The 23,985-nt window shown below is 26.0% G+C and overlaps 2 protein-coding genes across 5 annotated transcripts; one reads left to right on the top strand and one right to left on the bottom strand.

The window, feature by feature from the left end:
• The first annotated feature begins 5,393 nt into the window (after nt 1-5,393).
• LOC113547774 (MATH and LRR domain-containing protein PFE0570w-like) lies at nt 5,394-12,533 on the top strand. 3 transcript variants are annotated; one of them, XM_026948259.1, is made up of 8 exons: nt 5,394-5,514; nt 5,732-5,845; nt 6,003-6,212; nt 11,148-11,270; nt 11,337-11,399; nt 11,470-11,589; nt 11,656-11,718; nt 11,789-12,533. In XM_026948259.1, the coding sequence occupies exons 1-8, from the start codon at nt 5,464-5,466 to the stop codon at nt 12,446-12,448; spliced, it is 1,404 nt and encodes a 467-aa protein (XP_026804060.1). In that variant the 5' UTR covers nt 5,394-5,463; the 3' UTR covers nt 12,449-12,533. The 3 variants fall into 3 exon arrangements, with proteins under 3 accessions (XP_026804060.1, XP_026804061.1, XP_026804062.1); XM_026948260.1 differs by lacking the exons at nt 11,337-11,399; nt 11,470-11,589; XM_026948261.1 differs by lacking the exons at nt 11,470-11,589; nt 11,656-11,718.
• Nucleotides 12,534-12,590: 57 nt separating this feature from the next.
• Nucleotides 12,591-23,963, bottom strand: LOC113548910 (spermine oxidase-like). Of its 2 annotated transcripts, XM_026950011.1 has the most exons (9): nt 23,902-23,963; nt 22,584-22,737; nt 16,059-16,323; nt 15,787-15,991; nt 15,325-15,555; nt 15,135-15,263; nt 14,019-14,224; nt 13,733-13,856; nt 12,597-12,822 (listed from the first exon to the last, which is right to left on the bottom strand). In XM_026950011.1, exons 2-9 carry the CDS (start codon nt 22,735-22,737, stop codon nt 12,709-12,711), a joined length of 1,428 nt encoding a protein of 475 aa, XP_026805812.1. In that variant the 5' UTR covers nt 23,902-23,963; the 3' UTR covers nt 12,597-12,708. The 2 variants fall into 2 exon arrangements, with proteins under 2 accessions (XP_026805813.1, XP_026805812.1); XM_026950012.1 differs by lacking the exon at nt 13,733-13,856 and having other exon boundaries at nt 12,591-12,822.
• Between the last annotated feature and the right edge of the window lie 22 nt (nt 23,964-23,985).

Here is a 23,985-nt window from a genome sequence, read left to right as displayed (position 1 = left end):
AAATTAAAAGTTATGTTGGTAGGTGATACGAAAATAAAAAAGCGTATTGTTAATTGTTATAACTATTATTAACTTATAATAATTCTAAGGGTAAGTTATTGAACTTCAAAAACCGAGTTTGTATATAACCATCAGATACAACAATCGACTCACGCTGATATAACAGAGATGGTCACTAACATTAATTTTGAGAGCCGCAAATTTATGAAGCTAATTCTAAGTGAGACACATCAAATACAAATAAATTAAGTATAAATAAATAGTTAATAATTTTACTCTAAGTTTGATTTCAAACTAAGTCTCGTCGTAGCCACCCCTATGATATACACTACGATCAGTGCCATAAAAATCAGGTGTGCAGAGTGAACATTGGTTTGGCATCGGTGGGGAACATACGCGGAGCTCCTCACTCCAGTCTCACCCGTCCAGACACGCGACGACGATCTCATGAGCTAACCGGCCACTACCGGCTTGGTAACTTCCGTCTACGGCACGTTGTGGCTGGGGGTGAAGTAACGTGGTGTGCCACATAAGACCCTGTGCAAAGGCGCAGGGCACTATCTGGTTGTTCGAAGTGCCGTCGCGTATAGGGTTAGGTGTACACTACAGACGTCCGCGGCATCACGCTACATGACTGAATGTGCGTCGATCAACGACAACTCTCTTCCCTGCCGGGCGGTTAATACCGACCCGGTGCTCTTTCATAGGGAAGACATAAAATCGCCCTTTTCAGGGCCCCCAAATTCTACATTATCCCCCAAGGGCGCACCTGTCTCGGCCACACTCTTCTTTGAGGTAGGCTCCGTTGCACACCGGTGATCGTAACTTCTGAATCCGATAATTATGTATCATTTAACAATTTGAAATGATCCTTAACTTAGATTGAGAATGGAGTTTTGGATAGAAATTTGAATTTAATTTATATTTTTGAGATCAAAAATGAAAATTTTTACTATTCATTAAAAATTGAACCTAAAACATACATTTTTACATAAAACCAGTTTTTGGTAAAATTGATTTTGTTTTTTTTTAACAATTTAAAAATCAAATATTTGATTCAAATACTTGAAATTTTCACCAAATATGTATTATATTATCATTCGCTCTTAAATGGTATAATTTTCAACATTGTTTGACTATTTTTAAGTTATTTAAAGGGATAAGACATCTTTTCTATTTTTATTAGTTTTAATTAGTTGAAATTTATAAATAACTAATACTAATTAATAACTATTAATATTGAGTAAACTTCATACTTAGTCGTAAAATATAGTAGGTAAATATAAAGTAATAAAGTATTATATAAAACTGGACCTGAAATTGTGTAGGAATACAGCGACAACGCAATGATGAAAGTGCCATCATCACCTTTGCATCATTTCTACACTATAGCACTTCATAGTGGCTGCATCATATGAATAGTCACCAAATATTAACATTGATTTGTCTATTTGTCAACATAATTGATTGACAAAACACCGGTATGACAAGTAAAACGATATGCGCCAGTCGCACGATTTGTACTCGATATTTATACTTCAATACCTACCCAGTCTTCACGTCCTTCTATACATCATAATATATTTAATATTTATACATTTATGATTTATATATAAATGTTTAATCATGATTATATATTTTATAGAAATATTCTTGAGTCTGTGTACATTTTATAAATTATTATTATTTAATATTATTTCATTTTTGATTATTATAGTATTATACATATTTATGTAGTTTATAATTTTGAGGAGCCACATTTTACTGAGAAAGAAACTTTGGGTCAGATGATCTACCAAACCTTCCACTGGGTCTGCCTCTGATACGACATAAGGGTTAGTTAGAATCTTACCCAATGTATGTCTAAAATATACATTGAGGTGCATACATTTTAAATATAATGGGATATGTCTACGATTAAATAATAAATATAATAAGTATACTATATAATCTAGCTGTGGTCTAAAACTTTAAACTATATATTAATAACTACCAAATAACAATCCCCGTGTACTATCCCCTATTCCACAAATTCCATTCGTGTTAAATTTGGTTCCTAATGCTAACAATATAGTAATACGCGTGGATAAATAATATTTTTGGTTTTTTGATTTAGTATATAGATGATATTTCCGACATATTAACTTTATATAGCTAGGACGTCAAGCGACCAACGTAGATTTTTTTTAATCATTTAACAGCAGTATTTTTTTAAAATTATTTTTATTTTTTGTTGAACGACCCAAATTTGATTTCCCTTTTATTTTCTGAACCAAAAACTAACAACTTATAAAGTTTCAATAATGAAAATCATAGCCAAAAATTTAAAAGATAATCGGGTGAGTAGTTTCAGAGAACATGCGTGACAAATATTTCCATTTTCACAGTTATATAATACATAGATATATAATTTACTATGATCAATAGGTCAATAACTATAATAAGATCATATTTTAAATATATTTAGACATATAAAGTTATATATATATGTATATAGTACACGGGTTTATTTTAGCGCTTATTCAATTTAAAATATTACCGTACGCCTTTATACATATTTTATATTTAATACACAATAGACGTTTTTTTAAATATATAGGTATGTATAGTGCCACGGACTTTTATATAAAACAACTAAAGAAAAATATTTTGGAATATTCACCTATGAACTGGACTATGATAAATAACATATTAAATATTATAAATCACTATCAACATAGCCTATGTGCTATACTGCTATGTCACTCAGGAATAATGTAGCTTTCTACTGGTGAAAGCATTTTCAAAATCAGTTGAGTAAGTATAGTTCCAGAGATTAGATATTTCCTACATACAAACTCACAAACTTACAAACTTTACCTCTTTATTATATTAGTATATATATTAATTTACGTTACATACCCACTATACGAGATATTATGTTATTGAGAGAGAAAACAAATTATTATATGTATCTTTATAATTTTTATTAATATTTTAAACATTTTTTTTTTTATTATTCCCTTGGATAGTCTTACTAATCCATAGTAACCGAAATGTATACTGTATAGTATTATAAATTATAATAATTAATATAGGTATACTTCTCTAATATTAGAACATTCGCTATATTATATACCTATCTATGTAGTTGCTACATACATATAATAATTAAGTACTTAGCAGGTAGGATGGTTTTTAAATATTAAATAGGTGGTGCCTATATGTATGTATACAGTATACGTGATAGTTTGTATAATATTTTATATTTATATATAGTAGGTATTAAAAAAATCAACTTTTTAAATATTCATATCTATTATATAAAACAAACACAATGAAATAGGTATAGTTTTTATACACATTACACTTGTCTGTGTTTATTTCACAATATTACAATACATAATATTATCATTACTCCAATATACGATTGGTAAAAATAAAAACAATTTTAAATTTTTAACAATCATGAACTTTGTAAATAACAGCTGAATATCATCGATGAGTGATTTCTTCATAAGTACCTACGTGTTTTTCTCACGGTATTATAAATTTAACGCCTAAAACGTATTGTAATTTATTTGTAAACAAAATTTACAGATTGTATATTTTGTATTTAACTATAAATGTAAAAAGGATTAGTGATAGTGAATAACTTTAGTAGGTACCTACTTAGTTATAAATTAATGAAAACTTTTTATAATTTATAACAATTAACAGACAATGTCATTACATAGCATATGCTATATATATAGTTACTATTTTACTAATGTACTTATGTACTATAATTGAACTAATTATAAATTATAAATGTATTTAATTGGTAAAAACTAAAGGCATATTCACTTGGTAACTTGATTTACATTTTAAATTAATGTAATAGCACAGGCTATTACAAACATATTATATTTATATTATATTGTCTTCTATCTGTATCAATTAAGTTTTAGTGGGTACCTACTTACAATGTATATTTTATTATAATATTATGTATCATTTATTTAAGTGTTTATATAATAAAAATAAGGTGGGCAAGAGTAGGTCACTGGTCACTATAATGGATGTGTTAAATTTGAATGCAATGACAGGTATCATTGTTCACGAAAAACGATTCTGAACTGAGATGATTTGTCACTTTGTCAGTCAATGATAATTAGTAGGATATATTATATTATTACCTATATTTAAATTGTAATATATCGTTATTTTACGCGATTTCATAAAAAATTAAATTGCATACGCGCATAAATTTTTTTCTATATTGACGCTGGAATTTTTTTTACAGTTACTTGAAGGAAAACTTATGGATAAACTTGTATTTGGTTTTTTAATTTTAGGTATAAATCACAAAAATTTTACGAATTTTCAACTTCAAAGTTTCTTGCAAATTTGTGCGATTCAAATATATAAAATATGTCTGGAGCTCTGTTCTTACACTGGCTATATAATGGGTGTCATTAAATTCCAATTGACTTATAGATTTATCTTTTATTATAAATTTATTTAAATACATAATAATGTATAGGTAGGTACCTAATTCCATTATAGCAAATTTATAAAATATTCCACAATGATTTTTTTCTCTGTTGATCATTCTAATGGCTCAACTTTTCTTGAACGATTATGATTAGTAAATCTCTGCTATAACAGCCAACATATTTGATTAGATTCCATATTCATATATGAAGAAGTAGCCCATTTATATTGGTGAATATGAGATTTGATATATTTTTTATTGTTTATTTTAATTTTAGATTTGAACATATTATATTCATTAAACTATTTAAACTAAATCCAATAAATCCACATTCACATTCTGTGTAGAAACTGTTAGGTAAATAAAAATATTTAATTCTTGTATTTCTTCATTTATTGTGTTTGTATGAATAAAAGTTTCATTCCTTGAACTAGTACAAAGGTATTTGTACCTTTATTCAAATATACCAGCCCAATCATTCTATTTCATTTTTCAAAAATTTGCTTCGACCGATGCAAAGTAAACTTGTATACCAATTCAATCATCTTTACATATTTTAAATCGAACAACTAGAAGTACCTTAATTTTTTCTATGTTTCACGTGTATAAGACAAAGACAGAAAATCACTGCTTCCAATCCTCTTAATATAAAATTTATTGTGTTATATTGTGAATAGTTGAGATATAATTTTTGTTAAAATATCATTGAATAAGATAAATTTATATTCCTGCTATTTAAATGTATTATTTAAAAGAATAAAACATGTTTATTTAATGTGCATATGTTTAAATAACTAGGTGAATAATCATTTTGCTTTAAGGTTTTTTTTTTTTGAAATGTTTATGTTTTGTCTAAAATATTGTACTCTATAAGTTAATATATGAAAAACAAAAAAAAATATGGCAAAATGTGTGTTATAGTGTTATATATAGTACTAACAAATTGTCAGTAAATTATTGTATAACATCTATAAAAAGCAAGTCATAAATGAACATTTCAAAAAACCATGAAAATGTATTCCAAAATTTTAATAGTTGTGCTCCTTGCATATTTTTTGGCAAGTTCTTGAATATATTTTCTAATTTCTATCTTAATTATTAAATTATCATTAATGGTTTATTCTAAAAAAATAGTTAATTATATATATCTTATTTTAACTAATTTTTATTGAATTTAGCATTATTGAAGTAAAAAAAAAAATTAGTTCAATTCCTTTTAATACATTTTATATTTCATATGTTACTGATTTTTATTGATTATAATGCTTTGTTTAGGATAATTTATCAGCGGCTATACTTAAACCACCCAAACCTATATCTTTGAATGAGAAAAATAGTCCAGTTCAATCTAAAAACATTTTAGTTCAAAATCAACCTATTAAAAGTCATGTAAGTGTATTTTAAATATTATAAAATACTTAAATAATTTTAAACTTATATAAATTGACAAATTTATCTGTATAAACTTATAGGTTCAAAAAAATCAAATGTTGTTAATATAAAATAATTCAACTTTTTTTTTAATATGTATACTTAATTTTTCTAGCATCCTGTTTTGGGGAATTTCAAAGTTAATCCTGTTATTCCTTTTAATATTCCACCAGGACCTCCATCACCCAAATTACCTCCTGCAGTATCACCAGCACCTCCAGAACTTACTACAGTACCACCAGTACTTTCAGCACCTCCAACACCTCCAACACCTCTATCACCACCAACACCTCCAGCACCTACATTTTTACAAAATATAAAAAAAGTAAGTTTTATTTTATGCTTTAACTATATCATCAACACATATAAAGAAAGACATTTTTAGGTAGAATAATTATATTTGTAATAGAATGTCCAGAGATAAATTAAGAATGAATATGGTCTCGGATCAAACAATTTTTGCTTCCTACAAAAGACATAAAAATACTTATAATACCTATTTTAATATATTTTAAATGCATTAATAGACAATCTTAAATGATTCTCTATTATAAATAGTTTCACAATAATTTTTAAATCAAAATGTATATATTATATAACATGATACGCAAGTCAATTTTAATGAGGCATTCTGTAATAATAATAATAATAATAATAGGTTTATAATTAAAAGTAGTTTATTATGTTATAGTTACTTAAAAATAAAATGTTAAATTATTCTGTAATTACTAATTAAATATATTTTTTCTTGGATTTCATTGTAATAAATTGATGTATTACTTATTCCTTCTTCATACCTTTAACCAAATTAATTTAAATATTATATTATACCTATTCAATGCATAACAACAATACATTTGAAATTTGTTCATTAGTTAATAACCTTAAACAATTTTTAAAATTTTTAAGATAGGAAATGATCTTTCAAACTTGCATTTAAAGGAGGTAGAAATGTAGAATACATAAAATATTCTTAATTTTTTTTATCTATTTAAGGTAACTTTATTAAAAAAAAAATAATGTAATAAGTGTTTTTTATAAGGAAGCAAATGACAATTTGCCTTCTGATGGGAATTATGCACTTAAATTGTTTTTATTTATTTATTTATAAACAGACCTAGGTTCTTTATAATAATATATAATTGTGTATGAAAATAAACTAAATAGATAAAAAATTATTACAATAAATTAATTGACAAATAATACATAGGTATATGAAGTTTACATCAAATTAAAATTAAAATTAGCTTGTAGTTCACTATCTCTTAAAAGTAACATAGCATAGTATTTAAAACTATCATGAGTAGATTAAAAAAAAAAAGTTTAATGAAACTAAAGAAGAGATGTTATTAGCTATATTTAACGCACAAGGGAAAAATGAATCAGCACCAAATTTTTTTAGATAGTAGGGAATAATAAATAATTCTTTACTTCTAGAGAAATATGATGGAACGCGAATGCCTAATTTTTCTAATAAATAGGGACAATCAATATTTCCATTTAATAAGTCATATATAAATAATACATCTGCTAGTTTTCTTATTCTAACGGACAGAGTATCTAGACATTCTAGACCAATTGAAAACTGGGCTGTATCAAATGATTTTCTTGATATATGAATATTATTAATATATGCAACTTTTTTTAAAAATTTGTATTGAACAAATTCAAGTTCATTAATCAATAATCATTAATATATGTCGATAAATTATGTGACCAAATTAATGAGCCAAATTCCAAGGAAGAACGTACAAGAGAATAGTACAAATTGTTCAATCAAAATACATTTTTGAACTACTGCGTCTATTTATGAAACCATGCATCTTGTAAGATTTATTTAATACTGTCGTGATTAATTTTTTTTTTAAAAAAAAAAAAATATATAATTACAATCTATACAACATTTCTGTACAATAAGTAATTTTGATATAGATATTTATATGGCGAGACTGACAGATAAGCGAAGGCATTCAGTAGTGCCACCCGACAGATTAAATCATAGATTATTATCTATGGATTAAATTAGATCTCTAGGCCAGGAACGTTTATTAAAATTTGAAGTCTCTTATCGGGGATTGTAAGAGAAAATAGGTGTTTTATAAAATAAGATTATTGCGTTGGGTTAGCGTGGAGTGAAAGAAGACGTAGTGGGACCAGGCGCGGATCCAGGAATATTTTTTTGGGCGGGCCCGTAAATTTAACCACATAAGATAATGCAGTAAAATTAAGATTTAATAAAGAATAATTTTCATTTAGTTATAAATATAATAATAGTTTAAAAAAAAATATATATTGAAATACAGTTACATGGAAAAATTTAACCTTCTTAACTTATTACTAGCAAATTCATTTAAAATTTCGTCTGGATTTTGTATTAACTCTTCACTTTTTTCTCGTTCAATCGATAGCAGAGCTAGGTTGTGTAAACGTTTTCCGGTCATGGTCGATCTATTATACGTTTTAATTCTCCTCATTGTAGAAAAACTCCTTTCAGCTGTAGCACTTGAAATTGGAATAACTAAAATTCGTCTGTACACTTCTTCTAGCTGTAAGAATGATGCTCCCATGCTTTTAATTGATAAATAGGCTTCTATAGAATTTGAATCTGCAGCAAACATTTTTTTTCCTAAATCACATTGTGCTCTCAACTTTTCAATAAATTGATTATCTGTAGAAATTCCTGGCAATTTTATAAGTGTGTCAAAGTCTAAAAACATTTTGGAGCTTGGATTACAGGCTTCCACTGCTTCAATTAGTTTTGTTTGCTTAAATCTTCGGTTCATTTCCATGACGATATTGTCAATTATTTCAAAGTATTGACTTCTCATTTTTATTTCGTGTTCAGAAATGTTATCCATTTGATTTTGTCCTATAGAACTTGTCACAAAATAATCTGTAAGTTTTGATGATACATTCTTTTTTCTCTTTTCCGTAACTGGGATGCTCATTTCACCACTGATTTCTTCTACAGATTTAATTACTTTTTCATATAAATCATGAAATTTGTTTTCGGTTCTCATACTTTTTATTTGATCTTTTGTACATTCAATAAGTGTTATGCACTTACTTAAATCTGTAGATTTTGTTTGTAAATAAACTGACAACGAGTTTATGCACAATAGAAGTTCATCTAAACAAAATATTGTCAATAAATTATCAAAAGTTGCAAATTGGTTTAATAAATCTCTAGCTTCTGCAGCTTTTTTTGATTTTTTACTCAAAGTACACTCTTTTAAAGCTTTAATTACAATTTTGAAACGTATTTTAAAGAAATGTATCCCTTTGTACTTTGAAACCCATCTTGTTTCGCAGTGCTGTGGTATTTTTAATTTTTTATCACTCTCTTCTTGTGATTCCAAAAATAAACTGTTCCTTAGTGAAGAACACGACTGAAATGAATAAATTGCTTCTAATATACCAATTGTATTATGAATAGTCCCACTGTGGGACTTGGTTAGTTGAGAGAGCATCGGAATATTTAGATCTTTGTGAAGATTATTATTTGTGATGTACCAAGGAGCAGAGGCAATTTGTCACAGACAGATTGACTGGAATGCTTGAATTGTTCTCGTGTTGGAGGGTTTGGCAGAGCCCTATATCTGGATGCCGTAGGACCAAACAGGTCTGATGATGGCTTTGTATATTAGTAGTTTATTACTGATTGCTGTCTTGTATCTTGGAAGTGGGCGGAGCAAGTGGAGTCTGGGGTTGACTGTTTATCTTTTGTTTTTAAGGTGATAGGCCCATGTTAGGCGTCTGTTGAATTTCAAACCTAGGTATTTTATTGTCGGGGTGATTGGAATTTGGTTGTTATTGAACAATACAAAGGGGCAGTCACTTGGTCTAAGAGAGACCATGATAAAGGATGATTTTACTTCGTTTATTTTAATCTTCTAGTGGTTTGACCATAATTGAATAGAGTTAAGATGATTTTATAGCCATTGAGACACTACCTGAGGGTCATTATTGGAGGCCAAGATTATCGTGTCGTCAGCGTAAGTATCCAGTGTTGTATGTGGGGAAATCGGAGTGTCGTGGGCGAATATAGAGTATAGGAAGGGAGCTATATCACTTTCTTGAGGGACTCCAGCTAGTATTTGGAAATTTGACCGGTAGCTATTATTTACGCGAACACAGAAGGTGCGATTTTAAAGGTATGATTTTAAAATAAGGTAGTAAGGGGCCTGACCCACGTCAAGGAGTACAGCCACGCAGGAGAGTTTTGATTCCATACTGATAGATATTAAGTCGACAGTGCGGTGGAGTGCTTGGACCAAAATCCAAATTGTAACAGATTTGAGATGATGTTGAATTTTTCCGATCGTGGAAGTAGCCTTTGGAGGAGTATTTTTTCAAATATATTAGCGAACGTGGGGATGAGAGAGATTGGTCTATGGAAAGATGGGATATCAGGAGGTTTGTCCGGTTTTTGAATTAGGTTTATGTTTGAGTGCTTCCAGGCTGTAGGAAAATAGGATAAACGAAACATACAATTGAAAATGAGTACTAGTAGAATGGTAGATTTGTCAGGGAGGTGTTTGATAACTAAGTTGCTTATTAGGTCGTGACCAGAGGCTTTTTTGGTTGGTAGTTTGCGGTTGATGTATTGAATTTCACCCGGGCTAGTATGCTTGGGATGATATTATGTAGTTTAAAAACGTTAGCTAAGTGTTCGGCGAAAATGTTGGCTTTATCGACTTTATTCTTTTTAAAGTTAATACAATTTCTTAAAAAAGGGTACGACCAGGAAACGTTATATTTAAAAACAATTAAAACATGGATTAATTTTAATTTTGGTACATAGATATTAAATGAGTGGAAAATAATTTTATAAAACTTATTAACAGCACTTTCCAAGCTTAGTTTATGAAAATTTGATGTAAAATCTAATTGAGATAGAAATTTACTTAAGTCATCAAAATTACAAGCATTAAAATTATAGATAATTGTATTAATATCTCTTCAAAATATATTTCTAAATCAAAATAAAAAGTTTATCAGTGTTATAATTTTATGTCATGATTTATATTTATAAATTATTTTTTAAAAATGTTACAATAATTAAACTGGTTAAAAAAACAAATTATTTATAAAACGTTATTGCAACATCTATTTTTTTTCTTAATTTATTTTTTTTATTTTTTTATAAGTACCTTTATTTTTACTGTTTAGAGCGATTGGAGCAAATGCTCCTTTTTGCATCTAGGTTAATGTAGCTCTAAGAATGTCTATTAGTTAGTTAATAAATATATCTTAAAAGGAAAATGTCAATCATCAAGGATTTGATAAACTTGAAGAAGGAGATGATTATGATGAAGAGGAAGTAGAAGAAGAAATAGAAGATGAAGATATTAAAGAACCTTTAGAAAATAGTAAAACTGTGGCAAGTACATAAAAAAGTAAACAAACACTTTCAATGAAAATTAATAATAGTTCTAACACATTTTAGACAAGTACACCTATACAAAATTCTCCAACTTTTAAACTTACAGTACCAGAAATTGTGAAACAAGTAAGTCCTAGGACAAAGTAATTTTATTTTTAATATAATGACAAAGTTATTAATAAATATACCTTAAAAGGAAAATGTCAATCATCAAAGCTTTGACAAATTTGTAGAAGGAGATGATTATGATGAAGAGGAAGTAGAAGAAGTAGAAGACGGAGATATTGAAGAACCTCTAGAAAATAGTAAAACTGTGGCAAGTACATAAAAAAGTAAACAAACACTTTCAATGAAAATTAATGATAGTTCTAACAAATTTCAGACAAATGCACCCATACTAAGTTCTCCAACTTCTAAACTTACAGTACCAGAAATTGTGAAACAAGTAAGTCCTAGGAGAGAGTAATTTTATTTTTAATAGAATGACAAAGTTATTAATAAATTTATCTTAAAAGAAAAATGACAATCGAGGATTTGACAAACTTGAAGAAGGGGATTATTATGAAGAAGGAGATGATTATGAAGAAGATTATGATGAAGCAGTAGTAGAAGAAAAAGATGGTCATAACAGTAAAGAATATTTGGAAGAACCAAATCATAGTACTACTTTAATACCAACAAAAAATATAACAATTAATGGAGTCCAAGTAAATCCACCTTTAATAATAAATAATACAATCACTACAATACCACAATTATCTGAGGATGAATTGACAGAAAATAATTATTATGATTCTGAATATTTCATCAATACTAATGAAGACAATCAAGAATATCAAAATTATAATGAGTGGGAATCAGAGTCTTCTAATATTAAAAATAAACCTACTGATATTTATGAAACTCTAGACAGAACAAATGAGAATACCCAAGATCAATCAATCAACAATAATGAATTTGAATCAAAACCATATAACAATACACAGATATATACTGATAAACAGGAAGAAAACATAGGAAATCAATTTAATAATCAATATGTGTCCGAAAATAATGAAAAAATTGTCAATGGGTATAGAGCTCTTAAGAAAATATTATATATGTTACATGACTATGCAAGCTTAACATTCGATTGGATCATAAACAAAATAAATTACCGTATGGAACAGCTCTGAGTTAGATAAAAAATTATAATATTATAACATTCAGTTAAAAAGTGAATAAATAACAGACAATAATTGGAAAATAATCAGCATTAATTAATTTAGAATTTTTAAGATATATATATAATTTATTATAATTAACATTCATGGAAAAGTTATATTATAACTAATAATTAAAATCTTACCAATACAATAATATATTGTTCTTTAGTAATGAAATATAAAAACTATAACAAGCATTGTTAAATTTATGTTATTCTAAATCCTAATATTTATTCTGAAAATTGTTCCAATATTCTATCTGCTTCACGCCAACCAGATTCAATAGCTCCATGTACAGTTGAAAAGTAAGAACTATGTGTAGCTTCACCACCAAACAGCAAAATCTAAAAAAAACATTAATAAATAGTATTTTTCTTAAATATACTGTGTGTTTGCGGAAATAGGGTACACTTTTTCAATCTTTCCCCTTTAAATATTTTTCAATTCTGTTTGAGGGACGTTTAACTTGACTAATGGATCATGAATTTCTATGACTTACAATTTTTTAATTCATGTACTTAAGGCATGCACAACACAACTCATTTTTTAATAGCCACCCCCATTTTTAATAAATCAATTTTTTTCAAGTAATTATGAACTATCAACTTGTATTCTAAACCTAAAATTGGCAAAATTAGAGATAGATTTAATATTTTGTTTTTAACAGTACATATTTTTGTTTTGAGAACCATATGATACATTATACATTTATTATTAAAGTAATAAATTAATTACTATTTATGAATTATTATTTTATTTTATTAATACACATTATGAAATTACAAAATGTATTATAAAACTATGTATTTTTGGAAAATAAAATTCTAAATTTATAATACTTAATAATAAATCTATACTATTGTGTATCATATGGTGTTTAGAACAAAAAAATATGTATAACTAAATAAAGAAAAAAATTGAAATTTAATACTTTAAAAAAAAAATTATATTTAGCTCTAAGGTCACCAATTTTGGGTTTAGATTACAAGTTGATAGATCAAAATTACTTTGAAAAATTGATATTTAAAATGGGAGTTGTCATTCAAAAAATGAAGTTTTATTGAATGTATTCATGACTCATAAGTTGAAAAAATTATAAGCCATGGAAATTTATGACCCATAAGTTTAGTTTAACATTTCGCAAACAGAATTGAAAAATATTTATAAGGTAATAATTGATCATGTGTGCCCTATTTCTGCGTATACACAGTATACACATACATATAAACCTATAATATTTCATGGGTCACATACATTTTTACCATTGGAATTAATTAGAGGCTTTGCTAATTGACAATTGGCCTTTCCTTCTTTATCAGTATTCATAGAATGAAAAGAATATGAACCATAGAAGTGGCTATTGGAACCCCATTGAGATCTTAAGTAGGTAGTTTTCAGAATTAATTATTAAATGCAATAATATTGCAATAGTAATATTAAAATAACATAGAAAAACAAAAATATTAATTAAAAATTTGTTTAAAAGTAGCTATATATATAACATCATGTTTTATTAGTAATCAACATAATATATTTTTACCTAGTCACTAAATCGGGAAATGGTATAGTGTATTTGTCTCCCAAAAATTTATTCAATAAATACATCAATCCAATTTTTATCTCATCTAAAGATTTGCGTTCCATGTTTCTCGCAGCAGGACCAACTATCCATCCAAGCAGTGTATTTGGACAATTATCACAAATATAAAAACCAAATACATCACATAGATAATCCCAGCCACGTCTCTAAATTAAAAATATATTAATAAAATAATTAATAATTGTAAGAAATTCATAAACTAATATAATTTAAAAAGTAATATATTTATATGAAATATATAGTCAAAACAAACACGTAATTATGTTTTTATGCAAGCTGTGGACTCAAAAATTAAATCAAACTTACTACTAAAAACTTAAATAAGTATGTTTACAATACAAATTATTATTAAAATGTCACCAAGGATTTAACCTCAGTAAGATGTAAACATGTTATATAAGTGATTGACTATAGAGGCATAGACTATTAGGCTAATAGTATCTGTCACATTATTATTTCTAATTTGTAATTCAGTGAAAATAACATGTTAATGTAATTGAATCAAAATTATATTAGTTACAAATGAGTTTATTAAAAAGCTGTTTATTATAAAATTATTGTAAGTACTTTTGCATTTAAGAGGTAACCTGCTCAATGTATTAAAAAGAATGTCACTCTCATTTTTTGGTTTATCTATTTGTAAAAATGAAAATAACATCCACATTCAAAAACCATGTTTAAGGACATTGACAAAATTGTAGGACCTCTACAATTACTTCTATTTATTTTTATAGTTAAGAAAAAAAAGAATGGGAACACAATATAATATAAGAGAGTCCGTACTTTGCAGTATAGCATTTTCAGATATAACATAATAAGTTTTGTGTACCTGTATGTTACACGGCTTGTATGCTTATGCAGATTACGTTTTTAAATTGTATTTCTAATTAATTAACAATTATTTTATTTCATTTGATGGAAATATTTTTAAGTTAATTAAAATACTTCACTATACAAATATCTGTATAAAATTACTAAAAATAAGTAGAAATTTTAACATTATAAGTGAATAGCTTAAAATATGATTAAATATTACATTAAATAATAACTACTTACTTTATTTTCTTTAATGAAATTTTCACGATCATTGTCTGACCATAAAAAACTGAATCCTGTGTTGTTTTCTGACCACCATGAATATGGAAATTTCAAAAATAATTTATCTACTGTTCCAATACCTAAATTCTAAAAATAATTATAATTAAAATTATTTTACAGTTTAAGAAATCAAAAAGGTTTCCATTACTTGTATAGCTTTTAATTTATATTCAGGAAGATCAGGTTCAAATAATTCATTACACAAATTTTTTAAAACACCAAGGCTCATTGTAGTTAAAATACATTGTGCTTGAAAACGGCTATTATCAGCACATAATACTTCTGCCTGATCACCCGACCAATATATTTTTACAACTTCTTTTCCAAATATTACTTTATCTTTAATATGTAGATGCTCTACTTCATCATTGAACTTTTCCTAAAATATTAGAAAGAAACCATGAATAACACAGTTGTTTAAACAACTAAGTCAATTGCATTTTGTAAATCATACTATTCACACATTTAGTCAACTTTAATACCTCGTAACTGTTACATAATAGAATCTTTCCTAAGAATATAATAAAATGTATGAATGTAGAAAATATTATTTAAAATACAGAGATAAAAAAAATCATAAAAAGCTTATACTAATGTAAAATGTACATGCCTGCAATAAATCTATTACAGTTGAATATCCCTTAGATTTCCAACTAATTGCAGGATAACCCGGACATGATTTATATGTATCTATATTAATTGCAGATGCTTCAAACCAACTATCACTTCCATTATAAGAATTTTGAAAATGTTGGCACCAATTAATAAATTGTTTTAATGGTAATTCTTCAGTGTCAACTAACACATTTTCAATTCTATAAAAAATATAAAAACATATCTATATTTATAACAAAACAATATTCATGAAATAATAATTATTACCTTTTTTGAAAAAGCTCCCCTAACGACATAAAACGTTCTAAATCGTCCTTTGGGCTATCATCCAATACAGAATAAGCTACATTTATGTATTCCCGTAGATGGTTAGATTTTATTTCTCTACCCGATGATGTTACAAAAGTAGAATTAGTAAATTGCTGAATTGTTTCTCTTTTATCAGATACTAAATTTTGAGCAGTAGCCATTTGAAATACTACATTCCCTTCTTCTCCATGAATCCATTGTGCTCCTAGTTCAATGTGTCCATCTAAAAAAGTACAAAAAAAAAATGTATTGATAATATTGAATTAAAAAGTAATTATATGTATATTATTATATAAATAATTTATTTAATTAATATAAACAAAATATTTATTTTATAACTTGTATGCTATTCTTATTGTACTGTATCAACAGCTACATTCAGAAATAGAATCATGGAAAAAAAAACATGAAAATAAAAACCAAAATTTTATATTTTGCTACATTATGTCATATTTCATTAGAAATAAGTTTTAATTTTCTAATTAAAAATTTAGATCAATAATCCAACTATCCAGGTGTTCTATATGTTAAATACTTTCGTGACTAAATTTGTAAATTTTGAAGAATTAAATAATATATTTATATTTTTTATATTTAAAAATATATAAAAACTAGCTTAACTTCGTTATACTATGTTTTGGGAGTAGTATTTCTGTGTTGAGAAAATTTAGGTAACATTATTCAATTAACATCTTCTATCTTATATCATTGTTCTATATATGACCATAACATGTGTATAAGTATATAGCCATAAGTAATTTTATGGAAAATTGGATGGTTTGGAATTTTTACCTGTCGGAAATGTCAAAAATGGTATGGTAAATTTAAAAAACACTGTTCCTAAGGAAACTGAAACTTTCTTAAATTATTTTGATACAACATACGGTAATGGCAAGTACAGGAAAGTTAGAAATGAAAATAACAAAATAGTCTTAAGAAATTGCCCACCTATTTTTCCACCAAATATATGGAATGTACACAATTCAACATTTCAACTTTAAATGATAAAGAACATATAGATAATTCAACCAAAGAATGGAATCATAGTTTAGTAAACTAGTAGAACAAACACATCCAACAATTTGGACTATTATCGTTAAAATAAGGTTAGAAGTGGCAGCTGATGAAACAAAGCTAGCCCAAATTCAACTAAGAGTACCACAATGGAAACAATGAAAAACGGTATACAATAAATACAAATTCAATTAAAAAATTATGTGAAGATTATGATAATGGTATACATTGAAAACTTTTTAACTGCCATACAATAAGATATTGATAACTTATATTTTTTATTATTATTTTTACTTTATTCAACTGATCAAATTATGAATCTTATAATTTTTTAAAACGTATAACCTATCCAGACTTTTTGTTCAACTTTTTTCAAAACGGACTTTTGCTTGCACATGAGCTGCTTTCCTAAATCCTAATTTAATTTAATTTATAATATAATGCAATAGTTTTAAATTATTTTGATTTGTTCCTGTATGGCTGTATTTAATTTATTTCCTTTTATTTATTTATTTCATAGTATAAGTACCTATGAGTATATTATGTTTGATCAGAAAATTAAAACTTATGTCTAATTAAATATGACATAATATAGCAAAATATAAAAACTTGGTTTTTATTTTCGTGGTTTCTTTTCCTTGGTTACTTATTTTTCCGTCTACCTCAGAGATATGATTAGGAATCATTATAATCTATAATTTATAGCTTTAATTAAACTGAAAAGTATTTAGTTTCATTATGTAGGTTATTTTTATATATTAAAATTTATTTTATAATTTTTTATTCATACATTTTTCTTCAACAATTTAACTAGACAAATTTTTAGTTAAAAAATTTAATTATAAAACGAGGATAGTCACAGGGAAGATTATATAACTGGGAAAATAAGTTGATTAATCAACTTTGTTAAACCTTTAGATGGTATAGATCAGTGGCATACTTTGACCTAAATTACTAGAGCATACTTAAACCCCCCTCCTTAGTACGCCACTGGTATAGGTATAGGTATTGAAAAAATTAAGTAAGGCAGTTAAATAATTTTATATTATTTTAAATTTCAATTACACTAGTTTTTTAAAAAAATAACAATAAAATTTGTACAATGAGCTATACACAAAATCTTTTTTTATATAATAATATGATTTATTACAATTATTAAACTTTTAAATTTAAAAAAGTCCATCCAATAAAAAAACTATAATTTTTGTTTTATGTTTTGCATAACAAATTGTTTTGGGCTTTAATATAATTTAACTGTACACAACATAATTAATTAAGAATAAATTATGAGTAATTCATAGAAGTACAATGTTCAATGAATTCACTGTACAATTCATACTCTAGGACTACCTATTTGTGTTATAATTAATTATTATCTTATCTTTATGATTTAATAATGACGGATCAGAAATGGTAAGACGTATGAATTTAAAATTACATAATTTTTATAAGATTAAAGCTCTCTATATAATATTAATGAAAATCCTATAATAATTTCAAAGAATATGTTAAATTGATACTTATTTTAGTAATTTTTAGACAGTTTTTTTCAAAATTTTTTTGAAAAAAAGGTTTATTTAAAAGTCTATACAATAAGCAAATGAGATAATAATGATACTAGTTCAACAGTCGGACAGCCCGTTAGGAGAAGGAAAGACCCCCATTGATGTCACTCTGGATGCAATTTTAATTATTAATAAAAAGTAGATCTCTACACTAGGTATTTTTAGTTTCTAGGTGGGTTGTTGGGAATTTATATGGAAGCTAGATTATTGATTAGTGGATTAGTGTGGGTATTGAATGTTTTGTGATTTTTTTGTAGGTAAGAGAAGCAAGTATCCTTAATGTTGGAACGCAAAGGTCTTTATATAAGAAGTCATTGGTAACCAAGAGACTCTTGAAATTAACTATAACCATAAGCATATCGACTAGAATGTTTGTACCTATTGTCTTAGTAGGCTAAGATGAGCCACAAAGTTAAATACTGTAGAGTACGTTTGAGTACAATAGTCTCGGAGAGTAATGTCAATCTTCGGTTTTGTTTTTAAATGTAGTTTAGAGCATAATAGAGATCTAAATAAATGAAGATGTAGATTAAGCGCTTACCGTTTGGCAAGTAAATGAAGTCCCCGAGTCAATATCTGTCGAGAATTAAGCCCAGAGAATTTAATTTGAGCAACAACTGGAATTACGGACGGCTGTTGATAAAGGTTGAGGAACAATCGATGAGTCACAAAGTAAAGATAACTTGGGTTGACTTATAAGGGTTAACTCGGACTTTCATTTTTGGAAATAGTTATCAAGCATGGTTTTGAATTTTGAGAGATGCTTGGAAAGGATCTGTATCAGTGGTATAAGAATGGCTGTATCGTCAGCATATGTACCTAGAAGTATATATTCGCTTTATGATGGAGAACACCAGACATTGCAGTTTGGAGAAAGAGTACATATTATAATAGACACCGTTGATTTTGATAACAAATAAGCGTTGACGTAAGTAAGATTTGATTAATAAGTAGAACGATGGAAGTAGATAATGTTTTGGTTTGTTTAAAAGTACGGAATGCTAAACGAGGTCAAAATTTGCTGCGCAATGTTTAAGAATATTTTAAATCATAATGATTTATTTCAGAGTGCTGAGGAAATATTGTTGACAACTCTGTGCAACTTGTAGTTAGTTGAATGTTAGGCTTTAAAACAAAACTGGAAATCAGAAATGTTTTATTATTTTCGGAAATTTTTAGTATTTTTTTGAGTAGTTTGTCTTTAACTGAGAGAAGACTTATTGGGCAGTATCAAGATTAGTTTTCGAAGGTTTGATAGATTTATAAATAATGATTATTTCTGCATGTTGCCATATTGATGGCATGTAAGAAAACCAGAGCATAGAGTTAAATGTATAAGATTGAAAAATAATTGTTGTAAGTGGAAGTTTCTTTAAAAATGGGGCCAAAATGAGATTATGACCTGGAGCTTTTTCATTTTTTAATGTGAAATAAGATCACATTGGGCGAGGTGTATTTTAGTAAGTAAGGAAATTGGTAATGTTCAATGAACTTTCTAGGAAATAGCTTATAGAATCATTATAATCGATAATGCTATATTTGATAACACTGTATTTAGCTTAAATATTTTTTTTAGCGGAACTTGCAGTGATTTTATTGACCTTAACGAGTTTGTCTTATCGATCAACGAGGGCTTTGCCCATATGGTGGCAAAGGTGACCTAACTAAATTTCTCTGTAGACCTTTAATTTTAAGCAATTAAAGAAATTATTATTTTTTATATTTTGAGTGGAATGATGAATGCATTGATTTTACAATAATCTATGTTTTTTAAAAAATTTTGTATCTGTATACACAAAAATTAGCCGAAAAAAGGCTTTAATTTTCAATATTGAAGGTGGTTTTGGATAGAAAATTGGATTGAGTTAGTATTTTAAATAGATCAAAATTCAAAATGTCTAGTTTTTTTTTTCAAAATACTTAACAGAGGAAAAAAAAATTGAGGTAAAACTAGAATTTTTACGTAACAAAATTGATTTTGGTTTTTGGCGTAACACTAAAACCGTATTAGATGCTTGAAACTTTCACTAAATGTTTGTATTATCATTTTTTACAAATAAAAACATTTTCAAAATATTTCAACTCTTTTTAAGTTAGTAATGAACATTTTAAATTTTTAGTTTTTTTTTTTTTAAATATGTTGAAACAAAATTATTTGTTTAGTAAAAATGCTTGGAAATTTAGTAAAGGTTTATCATAAGTTGTTCATGTACCAATTAAAAATATTTAAAATATATTTTTAGTTTTATACCTAAAATTTGAAAATTTATTTAAAATAAAATTAATTATTTTAAGAATTTGAAGTTTATGACATTGCATATTCACCATATCACTCGTAAATAACTACTTCTCCTTGAACAATGTTTGATTTTGTTGTATTTAAATAAAGACTAATGAAATTAAACCAAAAGTGTATATGATTACTTTCTATACTTGATAAATTTTCAAAATATTTCTGCTCTTCTTGAGTAATTTATAAACATTTGAAAACTACAATTTATTTTAGTTTTTTTTTTTTATAAAAGTCAATACAAATTATTGGCTCGGTAAAAATAATCAAAAATGTAATGCAAGGTCCATTAGTGGTTCTTGCATAGTTACAAATATGTAAAAATATTATTGAAATTCAAGTTTTAAAAAATTCATAAAAATTACAAACATTTCCAATTTATTTTACAGTTGAACATTTTTAAAATATTCAATTTTATATCTATGTTTTGAAAATGTAATTAAAAGTTCCTCATAAGTAGTTCATACTAAAACAAAAAATCTTTTTTTTTTTTTATTTAGTACAAATAAGACATTTCTAGCCATAAGCTATCTATATCTATGGACAAACAAAAAATCTAAAATGCATTGTTTTCAGCAAAAATTAATTTAATCTATGCGGTATTACTAATAATAAAATCAATTTCTTTACCAAATGTATACATCAATAAATATGTTATGAAATATATTTGGTGGCTGATGCATTGGCACAAATCCCAAGAGTGCTAAGTGTGCTAAGCACCCCCAAAATACAAATTAGCACCCCCCAATTATTTTTTCAATGTATTCCGTTATAACTACTATAGTTAATAATTTATTGGTGTATAAATCTATCGTAGTATGAAAACGATATTTGTTGTAGTGATAAGGAATTGTCCGATATTAACTAGTAACTAATATAATTATGGAAGTACAGAATAATTCTGTGGTAGAAGTATGTTGGTTTATGTATGATTAAAATGATAAAGAAAATAATTACAGTTGATTATTGTCAAAATATATTTAAAATACATAATATATTGTACATTACATAAACGATAAACATGTTAATTTATCTTTAAGTAACTGTTTTTTTTGTTATAACTTATAAATGACTGATATTAAAATTAAGATTTTTATTAAATTTATTATTTATTTTTTTAAATTAACTTATTATTTTAAATTTTAACACATAGAACACTTATTGAGAGTAATAGGGAGTGTGAGGTTGGCACACTCAAGCCACGCATGGGTCTATGATGAGTAATTTTTGTTGGGGCTTAAGCACCCCAGGATTTAATGAGGATTTGCGCCATGAACTATCTCCACTCAGAATTGTTCATCACGTACAATGATATATAATTACAGCAGAGCGGTTCCTATTTATCCATCTTTTTTTTAGTATGAATACTATTTTAAATGTTAACATATTAAAATATAATCATATAAATATAATACAATTTAACTTGACTGTTTTAGATGTGCATAACAAACTACAGACAACATATGTTTTACTAGAATACAAAGTACTTATATATAAAATAATAAAATACAATTATTGGACTCGTATAAAATTATATTAAATAAATAAAATAAATGTATAACTTTCTTAATGTAACATATTTAATTTTAAATTTAATTAATCAATTATAATTACCGCCAAAGGGTAAAGTTTGAATGCGACCACCGATACGGTTTTCTGCTTCCAATATGATGAAATTCTTGAAGTTATTCTTTAATAATTTAGTAGCAGCTGCAATTCCAGCTACACCTGCTCCTATGATGATAACTGTGTTGTAAGATTGAGCCATCTATTATAATAGTATAAAAAAAAATATATTTTTTTAATAAGTAGTTTATAAAAATTAAATAACTTAAGTAGTAATAGAAGACAATGTAAGATTGTTTGAGTAAATATTAAATGATTGCCACACCCAATGTAATGAAATATCATAGTTATAATCTAATTAATTATTGAATAATTTGAGTATACTTGATTTAAATACAGGATGTTCATATTATTAAAAAAAAAAACTGTTATAATTATTTCATAAACATACATTTATGATAACTAAATAATAATATTTATTTATATTACTTATAAATAGTTTAATTACAATCCAGCATTTAAATTATAATATTGAAAATTTTATTTAGGATTCATCAATGATACTGATACCTATTCATTTATAAGACTTAAAAAAATATATATTATACATATTATATTAGATTAGTATTACAAATAAATTCAATGATAACTAATAATTATTAAATAAGTTTTTACTTATATTTAATAAAAATAAATGTTAACACCTTTATTTGGAGACTGATATAACTGAAATAAAATTTAAAAAATGCTATTAAATAAGATAATTAATAAATGTTTTCTCATTCCCATCTAGGCCTTAGTTTGCAACACTCCTAATCAATTCATATTTTTATGATTATATTTTATATTTTTCTGAACAGAATCTAATAGATATAAAATATTTTAGTTATTTTAGTGATTTTATACGACTATATAAGTAGTCACTAAGAAATGTTTTTAAATATTTGCAGTAGTTTTTTGAACAATTAAAATAAAAAATATAAAACTTTCATAAAAGCAAATTATTTGAAATTAGATATTTTAAAATTTTTGTCAACAATAAACACAAACTATTACGCCCAAAATGAAAAAATTATATTATTTATTAAATAATATACTTATCAAGTTAATATAAATACTTATGGAAAGTTTGAATACTGAATTGTAATAACTTGTATAAACATATTATATTATTAAAAATATAAACTATTTATAATAGTTTTAATTTTTACTTGTACACAAATATACCTAATTCATAAGTTATTTTAAATAAATTGAACAAAATTTAAAATTTGTATATTTATATATATATTTTGTTAAAGATATCAACAAGGAAGTAATAGTATTTCAAATTAAAAAAAAGAATATATATGAATATATAACTTACCTTCAAAATATTTCAATAACTTATTTATTTAATAAATAATATCGCTAACCAGATTATTAAATTGAATTGTAGCAATTTGCAATA

This window comes from Rhopalosiphum maidis, chromosome 1, assembly GCF_003676215.2.
Source record: "Rhopalosiphum maidis isolate BTI-1 chromosome 1, ASM367621v3, whole genome shotgun sequence".
In the NCBI taxonomy this organism is placed as follows: domain Eukaryota; kingdom Metazoa; phylum Arthropoda; class Insecta; order Hemiptera; family Aphididae; genus Rhopalosiphum; species Rhopalosiphum maidis.
The sequence above is the reverse complement of the archived record's forward strand: the minus strand, read 5'-3'. Positions and strand labels throughout refer to the sequence as shown.